The sequence below is a fragment of the Podarcis filfolensis genome, assembly GCF_964270895.1.
Source record: "Podarcis filfolensis genome assembly, chromosome: 12".
Taxonomy (NCBI): Eukaryota; Metazoa; Chordata; class Lepidosauria; order Squamata; family Lacertidae; genus Podarcis; species Podarcis filfolensis.
This window is the reverse complement of record NC_139614.1, coordinates 44,157,899-44,181,119: the sequence shown is the minus strand read 5'-3', so window position 1 is coordinate 44,181,119 and position 23,221 is coordinate 44,157,899. Positions and strand designations below refer to the sequence as shown.

The 23,221-nt window shown below is 42.1% G+C and overlaps 1 protein-coding gene and 1 long non-coding RNA gene across 9 annotated transcripts in view; one reads left to right on the top strand and one right to left on the bottom strand.

Moving 5' to 3' along the window:
• The window catches only part of LOC310746381, an 80,378-nt gene that overhangs the window by 6,924 nt on the left and 50,233 nt on the right, over positions 1-23,221 (top strand). The window lies entirely within an intron of this gene.
• The window catches only part of ADARB2 (adenosine deaminase RNA specific B2 (inactive)), a 359,347-nt gene continuing 340,719 nt past the window's right edge, over positions 4,594-23,221 (bottom strand). For all 8 annotated transcript variants that reach the window (XM_083579508.1, XM_083579511.1, XM_083579509.1 and 5 more), the window contains 4 exons: positions 18,452-18,633; positions 11,743-11,921; positions 5,180-7,342; positions 4,594-4,951 (listed from right to left, as the gene is read on the bottom strand). In XM_083579508.1, the coding sequence (XP_083435634.1) occupies positions 7,166-7,342; positions 11,743-11,921; positions 18,452-18,633 (538 nt within the window). In that variant the 3' untranslated portion in view covers positions 4,594-4,951; positions 5,180-7,165. The remainder of the gene's footprint in view (positions 4,952-5,179; positions 7,343-11,742; positions 11,922-18,451; positions 18,634-23,221) is intronic.

Below are 23,221 nucleotides of genomic sequence, written 5' to 3'. Positions count from 1 at the left end.
CTGGCAAATGTTAGAACCCAGTTTTCCAGAGTTCTAAAACGGGTGGGGATTCTGTGTGAGCTGAGCAGGCTCTTTCTTCCAGGAACTCATGGAGGGTGATGGGGCCAGGGGGCTGGAGCACTCATTTTCGCTCTCCCTCATCGCATATGGGATTTAAAGCATTTTTCCACTCGGTTCTTGACATTTGCACATCAATTTGCAGATTCTCATGAAAATGTACCAGCATTTTCGTGTTTGTATGCACTTTTGGGCAATGTACACATTTTGCAAAGCAATTTCCAACCATATAATTCATTTTAAATGTTCTTTTTCACGCATGTATTCATGTTTATGCACACTTTGCCCCAGTACATGTGTTTCTGTGCACATTTCCGGGCTGGAGAACTGCATTTCAAACTTTGGAGAAGTGTGACTTTCAAACGAGGGCTGTGTTTTGGTTTGTGTATTGTTTCAGGAAGTGTGAATCAAGAACATGGTGGCATAAGTTTTCTTGTAAGAACTTACAGATTTTTGGATGTATGTATCTTGTTATTACTTTATTATTTTGTTAACTTTTTGTGTGTGTTTGTGAAGTAAGAAAACTAATAAAAAGTACACACACACATAGATGTAGGTATATATACATATACACACGTACTGTACTTTTCCATGTAGAAGACTAGGTTTTTATACTCTAAAATAATGTTTAAAATCTGAGGTCGTCTTAGACACAGATATAAGTCCCCCCCCCCATTTTCTTAAATCAGTCCCCCAAAGTAGGGGGGCCGCGTCGTATACATGGGGGCGTCTTATACACAGAAAAAACACAGTGTGTGTGTGTGTGTGTGTGTGTGTGTATCTAGCTAGCTATCATCTATCTATCTATCATCTATCTATCTATCTATCTATCTATCTATCATCTATCTATCATCTATCTATCTATATCTCTATCATCTATCTATATAGTGTGAATTAGTCTAGGTTGCCTTTAAATGAGTACTGAATCGAATCCTCTCCATCCCTAGTGCTCCCTTTTTATTGGACTACAGTGCCCATCATTCTTGACCATGCTAGCTGGAACTGATGGGATTTGGAGTCCACTAAACCTGGAAGGCCAAAAGTGCCTCATCCCTGCCAGAGATGATTGACAGAGGTGTGCCTGCATCTCTCGGGATGCAGCTGACTTTATACTTCAAGGGACTGTGACGTGCAGTCAAACGATGGACCTGCATTGATAGCATTGCCCTATATTCATTGGAAAGCATAACACAGTATCCTCCCCACTATTAAATTTATAAAATATACCAAAAGAAATTTTTGAATTTTACCATGAACCTTGGTTCCCACCCTGGTTGTCATCAGTTTGAACTTGGAAATGACATCATTGTGAAATGCCACAGGAGTCCCTCAGTGATACAAATATTATTAAAAAGATAAGATGACCTGCACGAGAAATCTAAGCGAGTTCTGCTGGGCATGGTGCCCACTTGCAACTGTTCAGCTGGTGCCACTTGGAATGAATGATCAAGTAGCAGCAGAATGTTGCATCTTGTCTGGGGTTTTGTTCCACTCTGCTTGGCCTGTGTGTGTGTCTTTTTTTGTGGGGTGTGGTGGCACCAAGCTGAGTCTGTGCATGACCTGGATCATCTGTCTTTCAAACACGGCAGGAATGTTGCTAGTGCAGTAAAATCCTCTTAGTATTTGGGCAGAATGAAGAAAGACCAACAAGAGAGAGAGCATTTCTTTTCCTCGGCGTTTTATTCACTTATAACAGAAACATTCACTTATCAGGTATCACTGAAGTGCAATTTACAGAACTTAGCAGCAAATTCACATCTGTAAATTCAGATTTAATTCTGTTTGTACAAATCTTACAAATGTACATCCATTCGTACAGTATTGCCATTCACTCATGCTCGCGTATGTACATTGTCTTCCCTTTAGAATATCCTCACAAGTCATTCTCCCTTGCTTCAGGAAATTCAGAGGGGGTGCTGAGCGATGGGTTTTGTCAGAATGCGTCAACAGAGCATCGCATGGGGGAATCGAACTTGGGGGAGGGGCAGTGGAGTCAAACAAAAAGAATCCTTTGGGGCTTTAAATGGAGTTATCAAACATAGCCCACAGAGTTTTGCCACATTTCTTGTTTGTTTCTTTTGCCTTGCCTTCAACGACAAGAGATGGTTTGGCAATTTGGTATTTCTGCAGTATTGGGCTGTTCTGCCCAGAAAAGATCCCAGGAGTGGGTGGGTGGGAGATTAACACAAAGGGTGAGTAAACTTGGAAAATACCACAAATATTTTTCAGATACTTCAAATATTTATACGGGGCATTTTTGTAGGTGGCCAGTTGGGGCAAGGGGCTGTGCTGTTTCAAACCTCTACTTTTCCTAGAAGTTTGCTGGAGTCAGACAAACATTTGAGAGCTCTGATTTTCTTCAGGCCTCATATGATATTATTCCCTTTGCACTCACCAAAATTCACATTATAACAGAAAGTCCTATTGTATGGGCGAGGTGCTGGATGAAAGCCAGCTTCTACGAAGGTAAGGGCAAGGAAAGGAACTGGGTTTAGAATTCTGCTTAGTTTGCTGTGCTGTGCCAATCATGGGACTGTCATGTATGCGCTCAAGCATGTGCAGAGTTCCAGCTTCTTTATATTTAATTATTATGCACTACCTACTAAGTACTTCTATAATGCCCTTCAGTATGCTGGCCTGTGTGGGGACTAGCTTTGGGTTCTTTATAAAGAGTGGGGAAGTAAATCACTTCAGATCTTTCTTCTTGCTGGAAAATCCTTTTAGGGGAAAAAACAGCCCTTTATATTTTATTTTCTCTCTCCCCCCCCCCACTTCCCTTTGTAACAATGATCTGTTAAGGCATAAGAGAGTGCAATGAAATCTCTTAATGACACTGTTCTATTTTTCCTTTACTCTCTGCTTTGCTTAGTGTTCAAATCTGAAGGATTTTTCTTTCATTTTTGTATATTCTTTCTCCTCACCATAATTGTTGCTTGGAAGGTCTTACGTTTATCTCTTTAATTTGGGAAGTTGTCTATTTGTAATGCCTTACAGTGACACCACACGTCGAGACTAATACGATTTTATCTATATTTTTAATGTTTATGTTATGCAAAGAGATTTGGGTGATTAAGCAGTATATCACTCCTGTTTGGCATACAGGCTGTTCTTTAAAAGGCCCGTTTGAACCTTACACCCCAGGCTCCATGTTTATCGTACTAAGAGAGCTGGTGATATCAGGAGTCAAAGCCCCTCTCAGTCATGAAACTCACTGGGTGACTTTGGGCCTAGCTCTCTGCCTAACTACCTCACAGGGTTGTTGTGAAAACAAAAGGAGGAGAGGAAGAACCATGTATGCCGAACCTTGATCTCCTTGGAGGAAAGGAATGGGTATACATGTAACAGTAATAACAACATCAAATCTTTTCCTTCGGTGAATGTTTATTCTACACTACACATCAGTGGTGACTTAACTTTTTTGAAAATTTTATGAGGGTTTTCGATGGACTGAGGCAGGTCAGTGCGTCCACTGTGTTTGTGTTTATGTGAAACTTTCATTCCATCAGCATGTGAGCCCTGTGATGAAAATTTCCTCAGTGTGCCATTTTTCTACACTTAAGTACCCTTGCTTAATAGGTGAGCTGGAGCCGAATTATTGTATTGTGAATGTCTTTTTTGGGGAGAAATTGAATTTAATGCTTAAAAAATAGCAGAGAGAATCCTTTAATCTTTCTTCCTGTTCTTGGTTTGACCTGCTGCTTTGATAGAACAGTGCCACAGAGTTAGTACGGCCTTGTAAGGTCAAGACTTGAGTGCCTGCTCATATCTCAGCACAGATGGGCACGTTCTGAGCAGAAAACCTTGATGGAGAAATGTAATATGCTAGGACTTCAAATAAACTCCCTCCCCACCCCCAGATGTTCTCTGTAAATGTCAGGAAAAGATGGGCTCTACACCCTCCACACACTTTGTGTGTGTGAAAACTAAAGTGGATGAAAGAACAAAACAGGCAAGATTGACATTTATTTCTCAGTGGCTTGTGCACTGTGTTGAACATGTGGCATCCCAGGCTATGAGAGACTATTCACAAGATCCACGTATCATTAGAATGGCAAAGCATCACAGATCCTTTGAAGTTCAGAGATAGAAAATAGGTTAATTTCTGCCTGGGAATTTCAAAAATCCAGTATTTTGTATTGTTTTTCTTTCACAATAGGGGATTATCGTCAAGAGCCAAGAGGTGTGCAGTTTGATGAGGAAAGAGAAGGGGGAGTAATGCTGTGTCCAGGAGCTCCCGGAAACCTGGTCCCAGCTCTGCTTTTTCCCATTTACCGTATTTTTCGCTCTATAAGACGCACCAGACCACAAGACGCACCTAGTTTTTGGAGGAGGAAAACAAGAAAAAAAAATTTCTGAATTTCAGAAGCCAGAACAGCAAGAGGGATTGCTGCGCAATGAAAGCAGCAATCCCTCTTGCTGTTCTGGCTTCTGGGATAGCTGCGCAGCCTGCATTCGCTCCATAAGACGCACACACATTTCCCCTCACTTTTTAGGAGGGAAAAAGTGAGTCTTATAGAGCAAAAAATACGGTACTTTTTAATCTCCCTGCATAGAAAATTAGTATGGTTTGAATGTGCAAGGGTTTTTTTTTGCTTGTTTTTTTGGGGGGGGGGATGAGTGGGAGCATTCAAACATGTGATAGCCACATGCTTTCCTAACCATGTGATTTCCCCAAATATGTACAGGCCTTCAATGACGCTAAAGTCCTATTACAATTCAGTGGGGTTCAGGCTGCAATCCTCTACACATTCACTTTGGAGTAAGTACCACTGGTCAATGGGGTTTACTTCCTAGCAAACATGCATTAAGTCAGGTTGCATAGGACATAGGTCACTGGATAAATTCCATTCATTCCATAGTCTCCGTCTATAATCTTTGAGAATTACAGCGGTACCTCTGGTAACATACGCTTCAGGTTACACACTCCACTAAGCCAGAAATAGTGTTTCAGGTTAAGAACTTTGCTTCAGGATAAGAACAGAAATTGGGCTCCGGCAGCGCAGCAGCAGCAAGGGGCCCCATTAGCTAAAGTGATGCTTCAGGTTAAGAACAGTTTCAGGTTAAGAACAGACCTCCGGAACAAATTAAGTACTTAACCCGAGGTACCACTGTATAGGAAAACAGTCAAGGTCCTTGCAAACTGGAGGTGGGCAAATGTTGTCCCCGTCTTCAAAAAAGGGGGGAAAAAGACCCAGGTAACCAGTTTCTCTGGATTCTGACCCAAATCTCTCTCGCCCTACCGCACCCCACAAATCTGTATTAAGGGAAAAATGCTTTCCAGACCAAATCAACGACTTTTTGAAAGGCTTAAGGCCTGTTACATCTTATTTTAGAAATGGAGCACTTTCTATCCTAAAATATCATTAGTATCCATTCCTAACTCATTAAAGCAATTCAGATCTTCTACTATTTCTACTCTAAGGAAATTTTTTTGGTAGTTAATATGGAATGTATTATTTTTTTGAAAACATTTCTGTCAGGGGAAGAGTTCTTTTTATTTTTAATCTTTAAAAATTCTAGTTTATCACAATCATATCATTTGTACAAGACACTATAGATACATCTTGTAATTTATAATCTAAAAAATAAAAATTTCATCAAAATAGTGTAGCTATTACTATTGCCTGGGCATCGATGCATGGATGTATTTACTGAATATGGCTAGTTTTACCGGCGAAAAGGAAGAAAGTATAGCATAAAGGAAATTCAGTGGGGGAGGGCAGTGAGAATGAGCTATGTGCTTGTGTTTGAAAAGTATTGGATAGCTCTAAGAAAGGACACTAAGACAGGTCACAGATAAGTAGCAGCTTGTTAAATATATACACATTTCATGAAAACCACAAGGTTAAAAACAAACAGTGGTGGTATACCCGCAAATCCTGTCATTTGCAAAGACAAAAAAACAAACCAAACCAAACCAAAAACAATACTACAATTGGGGTAGAGGTTAATTCTGGAGTTGCTTAGATTTTCTATAATGTTTCTCTTTGGGCATCCTAAATAACATTTCTCATGTATCAGAGGACTGCTGTACCGGCAAATTAGGGACCAGTTTGCACATTTACAGAAACGAGTGTGTCCTGACTTATGCGACTATTTCACATGTTGCAAAATAACTTCATGTGACGCACTTGGTCTGTATTCACATGGAGAAAGAACCACTGGTGTCTCTCTTTTCAGCCAGCGCAAGTATAGGACCCGTGGAGCTATGGGTGTTTGTGAGAGTTTGGTTCACAGGATGTTGTCCTCCATGAAATTGTGTCTGTGCAGATGCTACAGTTTCATCCAGCAGAAAGGGGCTGCTAGGCTTGTTTGCTTGTTTTTGGCATACTTTATTCTGTGTCTTGGAAAGGTGATCAGAGCTGCTGTTCAGGCCAGCAGAAGCCCCTTTCCCTGATAACAGGTGACTCTGCCCATCTCTGCTGGGTTTTAAGATGTTAGTGGACACTGATCACACTTTCAAGCCTATGTTCATAGATGCAGGGGCATAATATTTGTTGTATTTTTATCTGTTTGAATTATCCCAACCCTTTAGACACAAATACACACACACACACACTCACACACACAAACACAGAGAGAGGGCTTTCCTCTTGTGTTTCAGTGCAAACGGTGACCTTCTGTGGCGTCCTGATTCTAAAAGTTACCTGCATGTGTTTGCTACCTAGAAAAACCTCTCATTCTCCAATGTTAATTATTGCACTAACGATGAAGGGGAACACGGCAGGGTTTTTCTTTTTTCTTTTAGCTAGAAGCGGGACCTGCTGTTGCCCAAAATGCAGGTGCCAGTTGGATAATTACAGTGATCTGTAATGTGCTACGAAACAAGGAACAAACAGTGAAGGTCATTTTTGTAACCTGGGCTTTGTACATCCTTGAGAAGGGAAGAAGGGTATGCAAAAGCAGTTTCCTAAAGTCAAGTTCAGTGCATTAATCAGAACGTAATCTTATACTTAATGCATTGTTAGGATTTCCAAATTGAGATGCTTCTACCGGAGGTAAGTCTGGGACAGCATCCGTCACGCAGCCAGCTCCTGCGGTCCTCTCCTGCCCTTCTCTCCATCTTCAGTCAGCTTGATGGGGTCACGGCACAGAAGTGCCAAATGATTCACACAGTTAGCGGGAACTGATCTTGCTCCGGGGGCTTTTTCACCCAGGTGCCCAGACCAGCTTTCTGAAATGCTTTAAACAGCTGCTGCTTGACAGACTGGTATGTGTGCGCCAGCAGTTTGGCCTCGCTGTACACAGAGGGCAGATCTCCATGGCTTAATATCTGTGTGCTCAGCTGTAAGAGAGATGGGATAGGGTGGGGGTGGGAGTGGAAAGGGGAAAAAACAACAAACCAAAACAACCCAAAATGCAAATGAATGAACAGCAGCTGTACAAAATGGTTCCGTAAGCTACAAACAAATTGTGCTTAAGATTTTACGTGTTGGTTTCAAGTAACAATGGAAAGGGTTGAGAACCAAAAACTGGACATGATATCGATTCTGTCATGTAGGCTTAGTGCCAACAACCTACAAAAAACACTGTCCTGAGTGGGAAGCAGGATTTTGGAGATCAAAAACCTAGTTTACACACCACTTGGAAGTGCGAACTGTGGTGCAGAGACTATAAATTATACCAGGTTTTTGGTTTTTTTTTTTTTGCTTTCCTCTTTTTGTGGCGGAAGGTCTTACTAAATAAAGTACAAAGAATGCAAACCCCCCCCCCCGGCTGTGCATTGTTTTGTTCCTTCTGAATGGGTCTCCCTTAGCTTCTGGGAAGGGATTTTGATGGCCAAACTCTTGTTAGTGTGCATATATCCCAAAAATTTTGTTTGGGAGTTTGAAAGGAGAGCAAAATTGAGAATCTTGTGGATTTATTTGGTGCCATTCATCTTCCCCGACACCAACAAATATGATTCAAGTCAAAATGTTTCATCCAGATTTGAAGAAAGATGTGTTACTGATTTTTAATAACTCCCAAATCATATCCTGGGTATTAACTGAAGCAGAAGTCCCAAATCATATCCTGGGTATTCACTGAAGCAGAAGTCCCCACAATATGAACTTTGACTATGCATTTAAGAGCCAACCATTTTCCAAAGCCCTGGGGCTCATGCATAGGCCTCAGCCCCTACTGTCTTTGGGGGAAAATACAGATTCAAAACGTGCAGCCCAGATTCATAAACCCGACATTCCTATAATGTCTCGTCAGCTCCCTTTTGCTATATCTGAAATCCCAACATTTAGCGGGACAACCGTGGAGACTGAAACATTTCTTTGAATACAAAAATTGAGACTTAAAGGCCGAAGTTCTGATTCTGATCCAATTAATTATGTGTCTGCACAGGAGTTGGCTGCTGTGGGCATAGCTCCTGCTGCTCAAAAGCCCTTCCAGCAGTCAATGCGGCCCCACTTACACCATGAGCAATAAGAACAGAAGAGGAGAACTGTTGGGTCAGGCCAGAGGCTCATCTAATCCAGCATTCTGCTCTAAGCACAGCCAGCCAGAAGCTTAAGGGAAGCCCACAGGAATGACCCGAGTGCAGCTCTCCCTGCCTGTGATTCTCAGCCACTGGCTTTCAGAGGCATAATGCCTCTGACAATGGAAGGAGAATATAGCTGTCATGGCCAATAGCCACTGATAGCCCTACCCTCCAATATTTGTCTAATTCTCCTTTAAAGCCACCCAGGTTGGTGGACTTTGTAGTTGAGTGTATACCAAGATCACCACTTCGTTCTTCATTCACCTGGGGTATGGGCTGGGAGGAGAAGGATTCCCTAGTCAAGGGGAAGGTTTTCAAATGCATATCAAACTAACCACACTCACCCTTGAGGGCAGCAGGATCTAGACTCAATCTAGATTGAAAGCAGCATGTTGAGGATGAACATGAACTGTTCTGGATTGAGAAAAACTACCTTTTTGTAACAGGTTAGCATGTGCACAGCCTAAAATAGTTATTAATGTATTCTACTCTCTCTCTCTCTCTTTTTAAAATGTTTATATGGTTTTATAGTTGGAGGTGATAATTATTTTTTAAAAATAAATAAATAAATAAATAGCCTTCTAGACAAGCTCTGAAAAGTAAGGAAAAAAGGAAAGACTCTCTGAGTCATTCAAGGCTTCAGGCAGGCCAGTTGGAGAGAAAATGCAAGGAAAAATTGGCTCCCTTCCTTCCAATCTGTTATAATAAGAGATACTGTGAAACATGCCTAAGAGAGGGCTGTAATCGAGCACCTGGGATTTGCCCACAGCTGAGAGGCTGTCTTGTTGAGCGGGAGAATGGCATCTGAATGTTCTGAAATGCTCACCACCTCTGAGTTTGCCTGCCAGAAACCGTCTTAAGAGACAAAGACACACATCCTCAGTCCAATAATCACCCCCGGCGCACCTGGGCGCCCAGAGAGAAAGAACTTTTTGTTTTGCAGGAGGATTAAATCAATCGCCTCCTTCCTGACCTGCCAAAAGACATAGCGCAACCAAGCCAAGAGTGAGAGAATTTGATGTTTTGGGAAAGAAATCAGAAGTCTTGGGAGAGCCGTAGACCTGGGGAAAGTTCAATCTGGCGAGTGAATTAGCATTTTCTGTGGGATTCTGCTCCCACTACTCTGGAATATGAGCCTGTGTACAAAGGGGCATTTTCCACCATTGCAACAGCACTACAGAATGCCCTTTCCCTCTGCCATAAATGAAGCAAACTTGATCCAAACTTCTTGTAAAGGCGTATCTTTTTCCTTAGATTTCCCTCCTGTCCCATAAGAATAGACGTGGTTATTACTGAATTCCTGTTTTGATCTGTGTTTTTTTTATAATAGTGTTTTACTAGTTTTATGTTGTATCTCTGTTTTTATGCCACAGCATAAAAGCAATAAAACACATTATTTTTGTATATTGCTTAGAGATGGTTTAATTATGAATCAGGATAGAAATGCTTTTAATATATATATGACATGTCAAAGGCGAATGGGGTAAATTATTTGCCACTTCGCTTTTCTCTGATGTCACCAATAAATGTATCCTATTCAAATCTGGCACAATATTTGCAAATTGTATTTTGCCCTTGAGCATGTCTACTTGGAACACACACTCTCTTACTGCCAAAAGTCCCATGCCAACGCAGATCTTCAAGGGCTTATATCATTTCAGGAAGTTGATCGGCAGAAGGCAAAAAGTACATACTACTTTCCTCAACTACCATGCACAGGCAGGCCCTGATATGTGAACACAATGCGTTCTCAGGAAATGGTCTGTTAGGAGAGTGTTTGTACAACAACACCCACCCCCCTCCAGCAGATGTCAAGGAGATGAGTAACTGTACAACTTTTTGAAGACATCTGAAGGCAGCCTTGTATAGGGAAGTTTTTAATGTTTGATGTTTTATCATGCTTTTATATGTGTTGTAAGCCGTCCAGAGTGGCTGGGACAACCCAGTCAGATGGGCAGGGTACAATTATTATTATTGTTGTTGTTGACATTTCCCATCAATTCCAATGGGAAAATTTCTAACGTGTTCCCAAGCACAGGCTTTTGATCCCCAAATAGTGAAAAAAGCCAGGGGAGACCCTCTGGAACCTTGCAAAAGGCAAACAAGAAAGGGAAAGAATGCTCTTATTTGTCTGATCTATGCCCCTGTCTCCACCACCCACCATGTTTTCTGACAAAACCGCTGCCGTGGACCAGGAAAACACAAAAAGTAAGGCGTGTTTAAGACTGCTTATTTGTTTACAGTACTACATGCAGGTCCAGCTGTTTGGATATCTGAATCGGTGGTGTGTTGGATAAGTGAATTATCGTGTTTTATGATGAGCGTTTGAATAGCCCTGCCTTGAATAGCCCTCATGCCCTGCTTATTGGCTTCCCAGAAGCATCTGCCTGGCTGTGACTGGAAATAAGATACCTGACTAGATGAACCTTTGACTTGATCCAGCAGAGCTCTTCTTATGTTTTTTAATGCCTCAGAAACCCTGGAAGTGTGTTAGGGCTCCTCCAGATCACCAGATTATTGCATATTCTGGATTTTTATTACTTCTCCAAAATACTTTTTTTTTTGGCACTCAGATGAGCTAAGTTCAATACGTGCTACTGCCTTTCAAGTGTGCATGTTGCATTCTACTTAAAAATACATGTGTTGGTGGTTATTAGCCTGGATCATATCCTCCACTTGTATGTACAGTCGTACCTCATGTTACGTTTGCTTCAGGTTGAGCGTTTTCAGGTTGCATCCCGCGACGACCCGGAAGTACTGGAAAGGGTTACTTCCGGGTTTCGCCACTCGCGCATGCGCAGATGCTCAAAATGATGTCACACGCATGCGCAGAAGCAGCAAATCGTGACCCACGCATGCGCAGACACGGGTTGCATTCTGCTCATGTTGTGAATGGGCTTCCGGAAAGGATCCCGTTCGCAACCAGAGGTACCACTGTATATATAAACACCTTCCTCTTTCTTTCTTTCTTTCTTTCTTTCTTTCTTTCTTTCTTTCTTTCTCTTTTCTTACATACACACACACGGGGAGGGGGGGGAGATTCTCTGCCCCGCACACTTGCTGGGCACCACATGTATTATGGCCTACGATATCCAAGTACAGAGTCTGCTGTAGGAAATGGTGCTTTGCTGATGATACGAGGCCAGGGAGATGGCTGGGAATGCTATATTGTGATGGACACATAGGTTTGCTTTCACCAAGGCAGGAGTCCTTACCTTTCCATAAAGCTTTGCCCATCGAGTGTAAAACAGGTGCTTGCAGAGTCGTGAAGGCCTCCCGCAGTTCCTTTTTCCTGTTGTTGCATTAATAAGCTCGAGGTCTGTAGTGCCCGCTATCCAATTCACACTGAAACCAGGTGATTTCCCTGACTGCCGCATCTTGGCGTTGCTCACTCCTGTCGAAGGGGAAGCAGAAAACATCAAAGCATTAAGATCAATAGCCCCTACCTTGCTCCTTCTGGAAGATAGGAAATGGAACTTTCTTTTTTTACACATAAACTATTCTCATATTTTGACGGGATTGGCTCAAACCTGCCAAATCTTATAGGTCATAATTGTTGTGGTTGTTGTTGTGTGTGTGTGTTTCAAGGTGTTTTGAGCACAACTGTTTTTGGTAAAGCAGCTTATGAATTAAAACATAATAGAAGATTCTGTTGTTGTTTTTAGCACCCGGTCCTTAGATTTAGAAAGGGGGAAAAAAAGACTGTCCAGGAGTAGATAAAAGACTGCTTTCTTGTTCCTCCCAGACCATCCCCTCAAAGCAGAAATAAACCTGACTCTAACAAAAGTGATGGGAAGGGGGCTGTGGGAGAAAGGTAGTGAGAGAGTGGAGGAAAGAGGACTCTCTTGCCCATTAGGGATGGGGGAGAAGTTTCATTCAGTTGCATTTAAAGGTGAACCTACCTAATTCTCACACCTTGAAACAATAGGCAAACTGAAACACAGCCAGGTTTTGAAATTTGAACTCCTCCGAATTCTGCAGTGCAGTTCTCCATCCATGCAGTGTGTACAAATAATGCACATAATAGGGCAAAGCGTGCATTAAAATGCATATATTCATGAGAATAACTTGCAGAAATGCATTATATTGGAGAAAATTGCTTTGCAAAAATGTGCATATTAGGCAAACTATACATGTACATTTAGAAAAAAAAAAAGCCACACAAAATGCTGGTGAATTTTCAGGAGGTTTTTTTTTATTTTAATTGCATACCAATGTGGAAATGAAAAACTGAAATGGACAGATTTGCCCATCCCTGTTGCCCACATACCCATTTGCTGCTTCAAACCGCACTAGCTCTCATCCTGCTTTATATGGGATTGAGGCAGAGGTGCATTTAAAGGAATAGGTCTGCCATCATTGTGTGTACTTTTGCCTGGCCTAATGCTAAGTAGAGTTAAAACACTAACCAGGATTTGAAACCAGGGTTAAGAAGGACTCCAGTCAATGTTAACCATGGTTATCTTTGGGAGACCTGGAAATAGATTAGCATTAAAACTTCTGTTCCAAATGGCTTCACAGAAGAATGTCACTACTATGCAGAAGGTAAGTTTCAAAATAATGTAAATCTGCTATAAGTCAGATTCATACAGCTCTTCCCCCAAATGAGGGTGTGTGTGTGTGTACTTTGCTGGGCAATTTTGAGAAGAAGTTAGATTTTGAACCGGGGGGGGGGGGGCTACTGAAAATCAAAACTTTTCCAAGGGTAAAAACAGAATTAAAAAAGAAGTTAAAATCTGAGATGTTCTTGAATATCACGAACAGTGGAAGAGAATAGCTCCCTAATTATTGTAGATCTTCCTAAACAAAAACAATTGCACATCTTCCTTCATCCCCTGCCATCTAATTTTGTTAACTTCATTAGTACTACAGGTACATGAGAGAGAATTGCATCCCATGATGCAGGAGGGCTATGTCTACTGCATGGCAGGGGGAGGCTCAAAGTGCATGCTCTTGTCAGTGCTGGAAGATGGCAGCTACAAAACAGGCTAATTAGGATTAGGTAAGGCTCAAATAAGGTTACTCAGAGCAGGTGAGATAGCGGCTTGGCAGCTCAGCTGACAATCGGTAACGATAGCTACAAACTCATTAGCTGGCCTTAGAGCAGGCATGGCCAAACTTGGCCCTCTAGCTTTTTGGGACTACAACTCCCATCATCCCTAGCTAACAGGACCCAGTGGTCAGAGATGATGGGAACTGTAGTCCCAAAACAGCTGGAGGGCCAAGTTTAGCCATGCCTGCCTTAGAGGAAAGTTCTGTTTTGTTTTTGTTTTTTAGCATCAGGACCACCTCTGTCAAATGTAGAACTGGATCGGTGCCGTGGCACTGGGGAGGTTCTACTCCCCGCCATTCCCTTTCCTTAGCATCACTTTTATGCTTCCCTTTAAAGTTGTTAGCCACTAAGTTGTGGGGCAGGAGTGTGGGGAAAGAGGCCTCTGTATTGCACTTGGTTTTTCTGCTCTTAGCCACTTTAGGAGGGGGGAAGGTTCTGGGTGATGTAGTGCCCCCCAAAAGAGCGGACACAGATCTGTATAAAACTGGCGTATGCTGATGTAAATCTACATATGCATGTTTACACATGATTACTATAATTTAAATAGGGATGCGGTATGTCTCAGCATAGTGGGGAAGACCGTGACCAGGTCGCTTGTGAATGAATCCCTTCTGCCCAGATGTTATCGATGGGGAACTTCCGGGCCCCTCCTGTTCTCCCTTCTTTGGGCTCCTCCTTTTTAAACAGCCCTTCAGATAGAGGCCATCTTCAAACAGAGGGCTGTTCCCTGTACAGCAAACAGAGCACTGCCTTCTTACTTGATTTCAATCAAGGAAATAGTGTGTATACGATACGATATACGATATCTTTATTGTCATTGCCCCATACAGAACAGTGAAATCGAAAAACTACATAAAACATTCAAAACCCCCTAAAAACTCTGGTATGAGGGATGTGTCGATGTGAAAGGTAAACCTAACCATTTCCCAGAATCATGGCCCTGATCCAATTCCACCCAACCTACATGCAGGCACTTTTAGGCAATTATTATTTTTTTTTATAAAAAAACATAATCAGGAGATTTGATGACATAACTTTCCCACATAATATTTAGTTTGGTCCCGAGACTCCTGCAATCCTGAATGAAGTGGGGTGCATGTCGCAGAAAAGCAAGCGTCTGATTGTGGTGCAGGAATCCAGAGACTTTTCTTCTTATTATTATGAGAAGGAAGGTGCTGGTGTTTCCTGTGCATGAAAATAGCGTTCCTCCGTGAAATGGGAAGTAAATGTCCATGCTGCTGAGTTGGTAAAGTCATTAATGTTCATCATTTGACAGCTGAACACAGTGCAGAGCTCAGCGACTTGGAGGGCATATAATAGGGAGTATAAGATCGCACATATGGACTCTGTAGATAATCCTGGTGAGATGCAATATGGCATCTCCTATGCTGGTCCCTGGCTCATTTATAACACACAGCATCTGAAATCACATCTCCCACCACCTCCCCGTGTGCATGTGTGTGCGTGTGTTTGTTTTACACAGAAAAGCTCAGTGTGTTTGACAGATGATGACCATGATTCAGTTTTTTCAGAAACCAAAGCGTAGGTTTTAATGGTTTTAATGCATGCGTTTCTATTAAATTCATTTTAAACCAGGTGATTATTTTTTTAATGCGAAACTGGATTTTTTTTTAAGGATCAAAAGGGGGAGGGGAATCACTTGTTTCTTTAATAATTTATTTTCATGCGCCAACATGCCAGTTCAGAAAACAGTACCAGAAACCTCACTGCCACAAGTATAATACAATATGGATCAGCCTCCCTTACCTGGTGCCCTCTGAATATTTTGGATTATACCTGGGAAGCTGATGAGAGTTGCAGTCCTAAATATTTAGAGTGTACCAGGTTAGGAAAAGCTGATACAGGTTATATAAGTGTCAATGATTATGTTAGGCCAGTTCATCTCAGTAAATTACCCTGCAGTAATTCCCTTCATGGGCTTAACCCCCCCCTCAGAGTCAATTGGAAATGCCCAAGTAAAATTCATTGACAGCTGTTTAAGATCCTTCGCATTTCTTGGCTTGCTGTCATAAGTAACATCCATTTGCCTGGCTAAGTGGCAGTACCCTAAACTAGTATATACAGATGAGTTTGGATGGAAACATAATTGAGTTATCATCTCACACAGGGCTTTTAATCACGTTTATGTCACTCTAATAGCAATTTCGATTCTTTCACCAGGATAACTGATCAGTTTGTATCTCCTCCCCCCTTTTTCTTTTAAAGACAAAAACTACCAGAGATATAGTAATATAAATGTGTGCGCTGACACTGTCGTGCTATTTAAATATTTCCGTGTTGAGTGTATTGCAAGCAGATCTGAATGTATGACTTGACACTAATGCACCAGTCTCTGTCAAGCTATCACCCAAAAGCTTAGCAGATGGAATGCCAGAATATGACAGCACTTGCTAAGATAAGGCCTGCCTGGAATTAAGCCACAGGTAGAAGAACAAACATAGACGCAGCAGCCCTAATGACCAGAGGAAAGCAAAGCATTCAGTCAAATTAACAGCTTTGCATACATGCATTGACAATGAACGCAGAATACAAAAGCAAATTGCACACTGTCCCCAGATAACTACTGTCAATATAGAGAATCACTTCTGATGGAAAACAAAGAGTAACAGAAACTTGTGGAAGCTAAAATCCAAGCATCAATATTTGCTGATTTAGGAATGGAGACTGCGAGAATCTAATCCCCTGTCTTTTCTCTAAGAAAACTTGTGGAAGGAGATGCAAGGAATTTGGAAACATTAGCATACCCGCAATGTGTCCCAGGGAAAAATGGGAAAACCTGTTTTTTTGTGTGAGATTGTGGTGGCCATTTTTGGTCCTGCGATCTCTTGTGCCATGATCTTTTCCCCCAAAAAGCACTTTTTGGGGGGACAAGATTGCAATGCGGCTCACACGCCCGAGAGTGTGTCCTGAAAGATGCACGTCCCATTTTTTTATCTGAAATAGTTGGGTGGTATGCATTAGTGCTGTAGTAAAGCACCAACCCTGTGCTATAGTAACTTCCTCTAATCCTACTCCAACAGGGAAGCATTGGCTTTGAATCTGGGACCTGTACAATGGTCTCATTATATCAAATCTGACATGAGGATACATTTTGGCCTCGGGCAATCACTGTCTCTAGGCCTCAGTTCCTCATTTCTTAAATGGGAACCATAAAAAGACTGCCTCAGAGGTCTGTTATGAAAGCTAAATACAGCAAATCACCTCACAATTAAAATAACAGTGGAAATTATAGTAGTAGTAGTAGTAGTAGTAGTAGTAGTAGTAGTAGTTGGAGGTCTTCCGATCAGCAGGAAGTCTTACAGATGGTCCAAAATATCTTCTAGCCTGTAGACAAGGCTAGAAACAGAGGGAGAAGTTGGCTAAAGAGGAGAAGACCTCTGGAACAGACCTCTAGGTCTGCTGCCAGGACATCATGATGTTGTGTGTTTCCCAGCCCTTGGCAGAGGCAACCAATGGTGTGTAGAGGGAGGGAACACCTAACATGATGATGTTATGCCATGTGAAAACAGGAAACTCAACACAGGGTTGCAGTTTTCAGTGGCAGCCCAGTTTGGGGTATAATCTAGCCTCCCAAGTGAAACATCCATAAATCTACCCTTACCTGTTGGGCATGTGCATGAAGATTCTTTGTTTGCTTCGCACCCTGTCTTTTTGCAAATGGATTCCCAGTTTCAGTAATTCTCTTCCCTGGTACTTAGCTTAGTTCATTCAGCTGATGTGCTTTAGCACACCACTGAATGGGGAATAGGTTTAAATCTGTTCTTAAGTAAATTTTATGACTCAAGGCTCTAGTTTGGTTTTAACACTTATGCTGTGGCTTTAAAGTATCTGGATGAGTGGTGATATACATACCAAAGGCCCAAGTATAATGGAAAGATTGCTGTACTGGATAATGATTGCTTCCAACTATATGGCCTTTCAGGTTAGCCAGAGATGGGTTTAATCATGCTCAATGGTGCAAGCCATTTTTAAGAAGTCTAGTAGGATTCGGTCACAGAATAAGCCATCACCATCTGACTTCGAACTTGCGGAAGTTTTCTTTATATAATGTGCTTTGTTACGTTGTGGTACAACCAAATATGATCCTCTGTTCCTTGACAACTGGATCCAGCAGAAATCCTGCTAGTGTTACCAAGGGGCATGGAGCGATGCCCTTGATCATTATGATCAGTTTAAGAAAAGTGGATGTCATAGCTTCTGCCCTGGCTTATAAATATATCACAGTAAAGATTCTTGGGACAGGAATTATTTGTGGTGGAGGACAGCCACTTCCAACAGGAATGGAGGCAGAGAGGTAAGAAGAATCTATTTCAGTTAGTATTGCAATCCTATATACACTTACTCCTGGGAGTAAGACCCACTCAACAAGGTAGAACGGGGTTCCCCAACCTTTTTGAATCTGGGGGCACATTTGGAAAGCTAAGAAACCAGGGGTAACACCATAAAAATACGCATTTCACAGAAAACAAACAAACATCCAGGTGATGTTCAGCACCCTCCAAACAGACAACTCCCCCCAACGGAGGCCAAATAAACAGGGCTCTCCTCAAAATGTGACCCCTCCCCACCAAACATCAAAAAATTGGGAGGGGCTGGGGACCTTGGCAGGTGCTGAGGGTGCTGTGGGGGTCCATAGACTCTAAGTTGGGAACCTCAGCACTAAGACCTACTTTTGGGCTGTGCTCTTAGTGTGGTAGAATGTCTAATCATCAGTAGCATTAAAGGAAAGTGAGAAGGAAGCAAGTATCCCAAGCTGTGAAGGGACACTTGGTTATGTTCTGTGTAGGAGCCCAACAGCACCAGCAATGGGGAAGCAGGCGGTTCATGCTTCCAAGCAAGGGTGTCCTTACCACTCAGGAGCAGCTGATTGCGCCGGTATGAGGCTGGCAGTTGACCGACATCTTCTAGTCTATGGCTCATTACCCGTGAAAGGTGTCCGGTGTGAGAGAGGCTCCCCACAATAATGCTATGCAGGTACACAGGCTCAATGAAGTAGCTGAGGAGAGCACCTTGTAAGCCGAGGACGTTCCACCTGCAAGAGGAATTCGGCAGTGAGAAAGAGGTTTGGCAGGTGACAAAATAAGATACAAGAGAGCACCCTTTTTCATTTGCCTTTGTATCCTGGGGAGAAATAGCGGGCATCTTCAGCTGATTCCAACTGTAATTTTTGTGACAGATGATGGACCTCGATGCAGGCCAGAAATTCAGAATTCCCTAGCTCAGAAATGAGAACCTTACCTGTCCATATGAACATAAGGAGAGTGACCCATCACATTGGCCAACCAGATGCCTATGGGAAGCCCATGAGCAGGAGCTGAAGGCAACAGCACTCTCCTCCTGCAGTTTCCAGCAGCTGTTTTGCAGAAGCAGACTGCCTCTGGCAGCGGAGGTATGCGGAACAAACAGGCCTCTTTAGTTGACCTTTGGGGACTTTCCAAAAGCCATGCACTGTTGTCCCCAGGCCACAAACCTCACAAGTGCTGCTCCACACCCTCCCAGTGTTCTTGACCTGGCTGAAACCACGTTTGAACTGTGATTATCTCACTTGCTTTCCTGGAGGGAGGACAAAAAGATACGTTTGTGGGTGCATGTAGAAGCATCTGTTTTTTCCATGGCTGGAATTTAGCCTACCACTGGCATGTGGCCCCAAGAAAGGTTGCCCATGTGAGATGTGCCTCTCGGGCTGAAAATTGTACCCCCCTGGACTCCTATTCAGTGAAGATGCCATCCATGCACACGCAATGGAAGACTGAAAGATATTCATCTCAGCTTAATTGCAGCTGATGTTTTATATTGGATGGAAGCTGGATTGAGGGAAAACATATGAAGCAGAAGCATTTCTCAAGAAATGGTGGGATACGCATGGATTGTGGCTAACATCCTGTGTGTTAGAATTCCTGCTCCATGGTTGCAGTCATGGGTTTTTTGTCTATCACATGACAATGTATATTTTGGTTCCACAAAGTGGGAAGTGACGGAGACAGGATGTTTGTGTTACTGTGTTCCGTGAAGTGGAACTATTGTCCTTTGTTTTTTCTTTTTGTTGTCTGATGCTAGAGAGGGAGCCATGTTGCAGTGCTCCGTGTGTGTTTATATGTAAATAAAGTAGATGAGTCAAAATGCTGAGTGGCTGAGGTCTGTCACGCAAGGTGCGCAAGCTCTGCAGATCCCTAAGTGTGCTGATGTCTGTTGGCATCGGTCGCTGTGATGTTCGGGCTGAAGAAAGTTTTGAAGCTCCCGAACAAATGATCAGGGGGGGAGAGAACATGCCAGTCGGGCATGTGTCTCTGCCAGGGTCCTACTCTGTGTACTCGTTGTTGAACACCTGGCGGAAGTGGGCTGGAGCCAGAATAAACTGTGATGTGTACACACAGTCTTACACAGGGGAGAATAGGGGTCCTTGTTTGCCTACATGGATTGAGAAGCACCAGGGATTGAAAGCAATGTAAGCTGCAGGCAGTTTCAAGAATTCCGATTCTTCACCCTTTTGCTATTGAAAGGGACACTCATCCCTCCCCCTTCACATTTGGTTGGGGCAGATCCATCTTAAAACACACCAATCTGCTGTCACCGTTCTTAATCTGGCCCTTGGTTTCTAGACATTAATGTTGACTATTAAGGCCCTAAGCATTTTGGGTCGATGGTACCTTAGAGAACTCTATTTTGAGTGTTCCTGTGCATGAACATTTCCAAGCAAGGCTCTGTTTCAGGAGCCTTCTACATCTGAGATTGGAGTTACATGCACTTAGTTTTGAAGCCCTCTGGCTGACCTTGGGTCAGTCACTGTCTCTCAGCCTAGTCTACCTCACAGATTTGTTGTGAGGACCTTGAGCTCCTTGGAGGAAAGGTGGGATGAATGTGATAAATAAATACAATTAACCCACTAAGAGCAGGACCTTTTTCAATAGTGGCTCTGTTTGTGCAATGCTGTCCTCTATTAAGCCCATGGGGCTCTCTGCTGGCCTTTAGGAAGCAAGGTGAAGACTTTTTATTTTGACAAGCTCTTGTGGGGTATAAATAACCAAAATAAGAGCAAAAATAACATATGTTAATTGCTTTTCTCTGAACAAAATCAGTCTATGCATTTACAAAAAGCCTTGCTCCATTCTTGAGCAGCACTCCTGAAGAAATGCTTTATCACAAAAATTGCGGGGTTGTTTTTTCCCCAAACTTAGTTACTCATGAGCTGAAATATGCTTGACATTTTAGAGCACTACAGAAAGGGTTAGAGAGATTTTGCTATTTAAGGCAACATCCAGCGGTTGCTGTGCTTAAAAAAAAAAAAACGCATTTAAAGTGCAAATCTGTACCAGCAGGAAGCATTATGTAGCTAATTTCTTACATCATTGTTCTTTTCATTAATTAACATTTCTCAACCGTTAGTGCAATAATTGCGGTGCCTCCGTGCTGTATGTCTCTTTCCATGATTAATAAGGAGCCATTATACTTCCCTTTCCTGAAGCAGTCAATTAACACGAAATACTTTCCATTAATTACTGAATGTTTAAAACCAGCATGCTGTACCTGGAGAGCAATCTGCTCACAGAACCTGTGACAAAAATTGCTTTCAGAAGTTCTTTTGAAATTTTATTCCACACGCGAAAAAGAGCAAACCACAGGCAGTTTAGTTGGCTATATTAATTTGCTTCAGAAGCAGGGTCTGCCAATGAGAAACATCTTTTAATCTCATGGAAGACAAGGCAGCCATCTGGCTGCTGAGGATTTTGGAGTGAGACTGCCCCTCTCTCTTCCTCTCTAAACGCAGGTCATTAAAGTAATGTGTTCATCCTACATAAAACTCAAATGGAAGATAAAAGGTAATATTTATATACAAACAATTTAGTCCCACCATTTAAACAGTCATTGGTTTTATGAAACATTTGCTTTGCTCTTATCAGATTTGCATAACTTTGTGGTGCCACTGCTGCTGAAGAAAAGATATGCATAGATGTGTGTGGTCATTTCTACAGATTTCTACCTGTCTGTCTCATTTAGGCTACATGCTGTACAGTGTACACATTTACTTGGGAAATCGATGGGAGTTACTTCTGAGTGGACACACAAAGGATTGTGCTGTTAAAGGCAGAGCTTAGCTGGAAAAAACCCTTCCAAGAATGGAAGCATGGAAAACATTGTCGAATTCTCTGAAGTTATACAGTTTGGGATTTGATAAGTAATAGACTAAAATAATCAGAAAGCAATGATTTATGCAGGGTAGAAATATGTGCATGAACTCAGTAACATTTTTGATGTCCAGAGTAAAAACACCTGCCGCATTTAATTTGCTGGAAATGAAGAAGCATAGTATCTGCACAGGGGGAAAAATATCCAATGTTTAAATATGGCTACTTATTGGCTGTAGGGAAAGCTCCGTTGAATTGGATCTATCTAGTCCCAGAATGATGTCTTCTTCAACAGCTAGTATTCAGACGCATTTGCTGTTTCTAAACATAAAGATCCACTGAGCAGTTTAAGAGCTCTAACCACTTCTGCCCTGCTCCCCGAGAAAAAAGCTACTTCATTTTGCAATTCCTGTTTCTCCAAGACAATGTGTGGCTGCACTTGCTCAGACATTTACCCCACAGAAGCTTATCATGTCATTGCATGGCTAGGCACAGAGGAGGAATAATTACAATTGGTTGTTAGAGAAGGAGGTACAAGTAAGAAGTTAAGAAGTTGTGAATGCACATATCTTCTCGCTTTATCATGCAATAAAAATACAGTTACAGCACAATTCCAACCAAGTTGACTCAGAAGTAAGTCTTATTGAATTCAGTGGTGGTTAGGATTAGGGTCATGGCCATGTGAAGTTAGGGTCACAGCCTTAGCTATTTACTCTATTTATATATCACCTTTCAGCAGAGCTTTTTTCAGCTGGAACTCAGTTCCGGCAGCTCTCAGCTAGGCACCATTGCCATGATAAGAGAACAAGGGAAGAGTTCATGGTGAGTTCTGGCAACTCTTTCTGCATTTCTGTATTTAATTGAGCAGCTCTTTGGCTAAATTTGAATTGATTGATTAACATTCACTCATACCCTTTAAATTACCCCCTCCAATTGATTAATCAATGAAAGCCGTTGTTCCCAAACTTTCCCCCACATGGACCACTTGAAAATTGCTGAGGGTGTTGATGAACTGCTTAATTATTTTCCTGCCTCTTGTAGCAATTGTAATGGTCTGTGCGAGAAGCTGCATGATTTTCAATTGTATATTATGGCTTCTTTTGTTTCTTATGTATGGTGTTTTATTGTATTGCAACTTGAATTCCATAGAATAGAAGAAACAAAAGAAGCAATGGAAATAAATTAAAAATCAATATGAATATTCAATGTGATGGATGTGCTATTTCCTTTCTTCAACCACACATCCACAGACACACCATGGACCACCTAACTGAAGTTTGCAGAGCACAGTTTGGGAGCTCCTGAACTAAAGCTTTACTTGCAGAATCTTCCGATTATACCGATTCAATATTGCAGCCCCAGGTAGTGAACTCATTTCAAAGCCCAGAGAGGAGCTTCTGGAAATCTCGGACCAAAAACCAGGAGTAAAACCACTTTTATCATGTGTTCTTCTCTTCAAGTGAACTAGGCCTAACTGGGTAAAGGAAAGTAAATTAG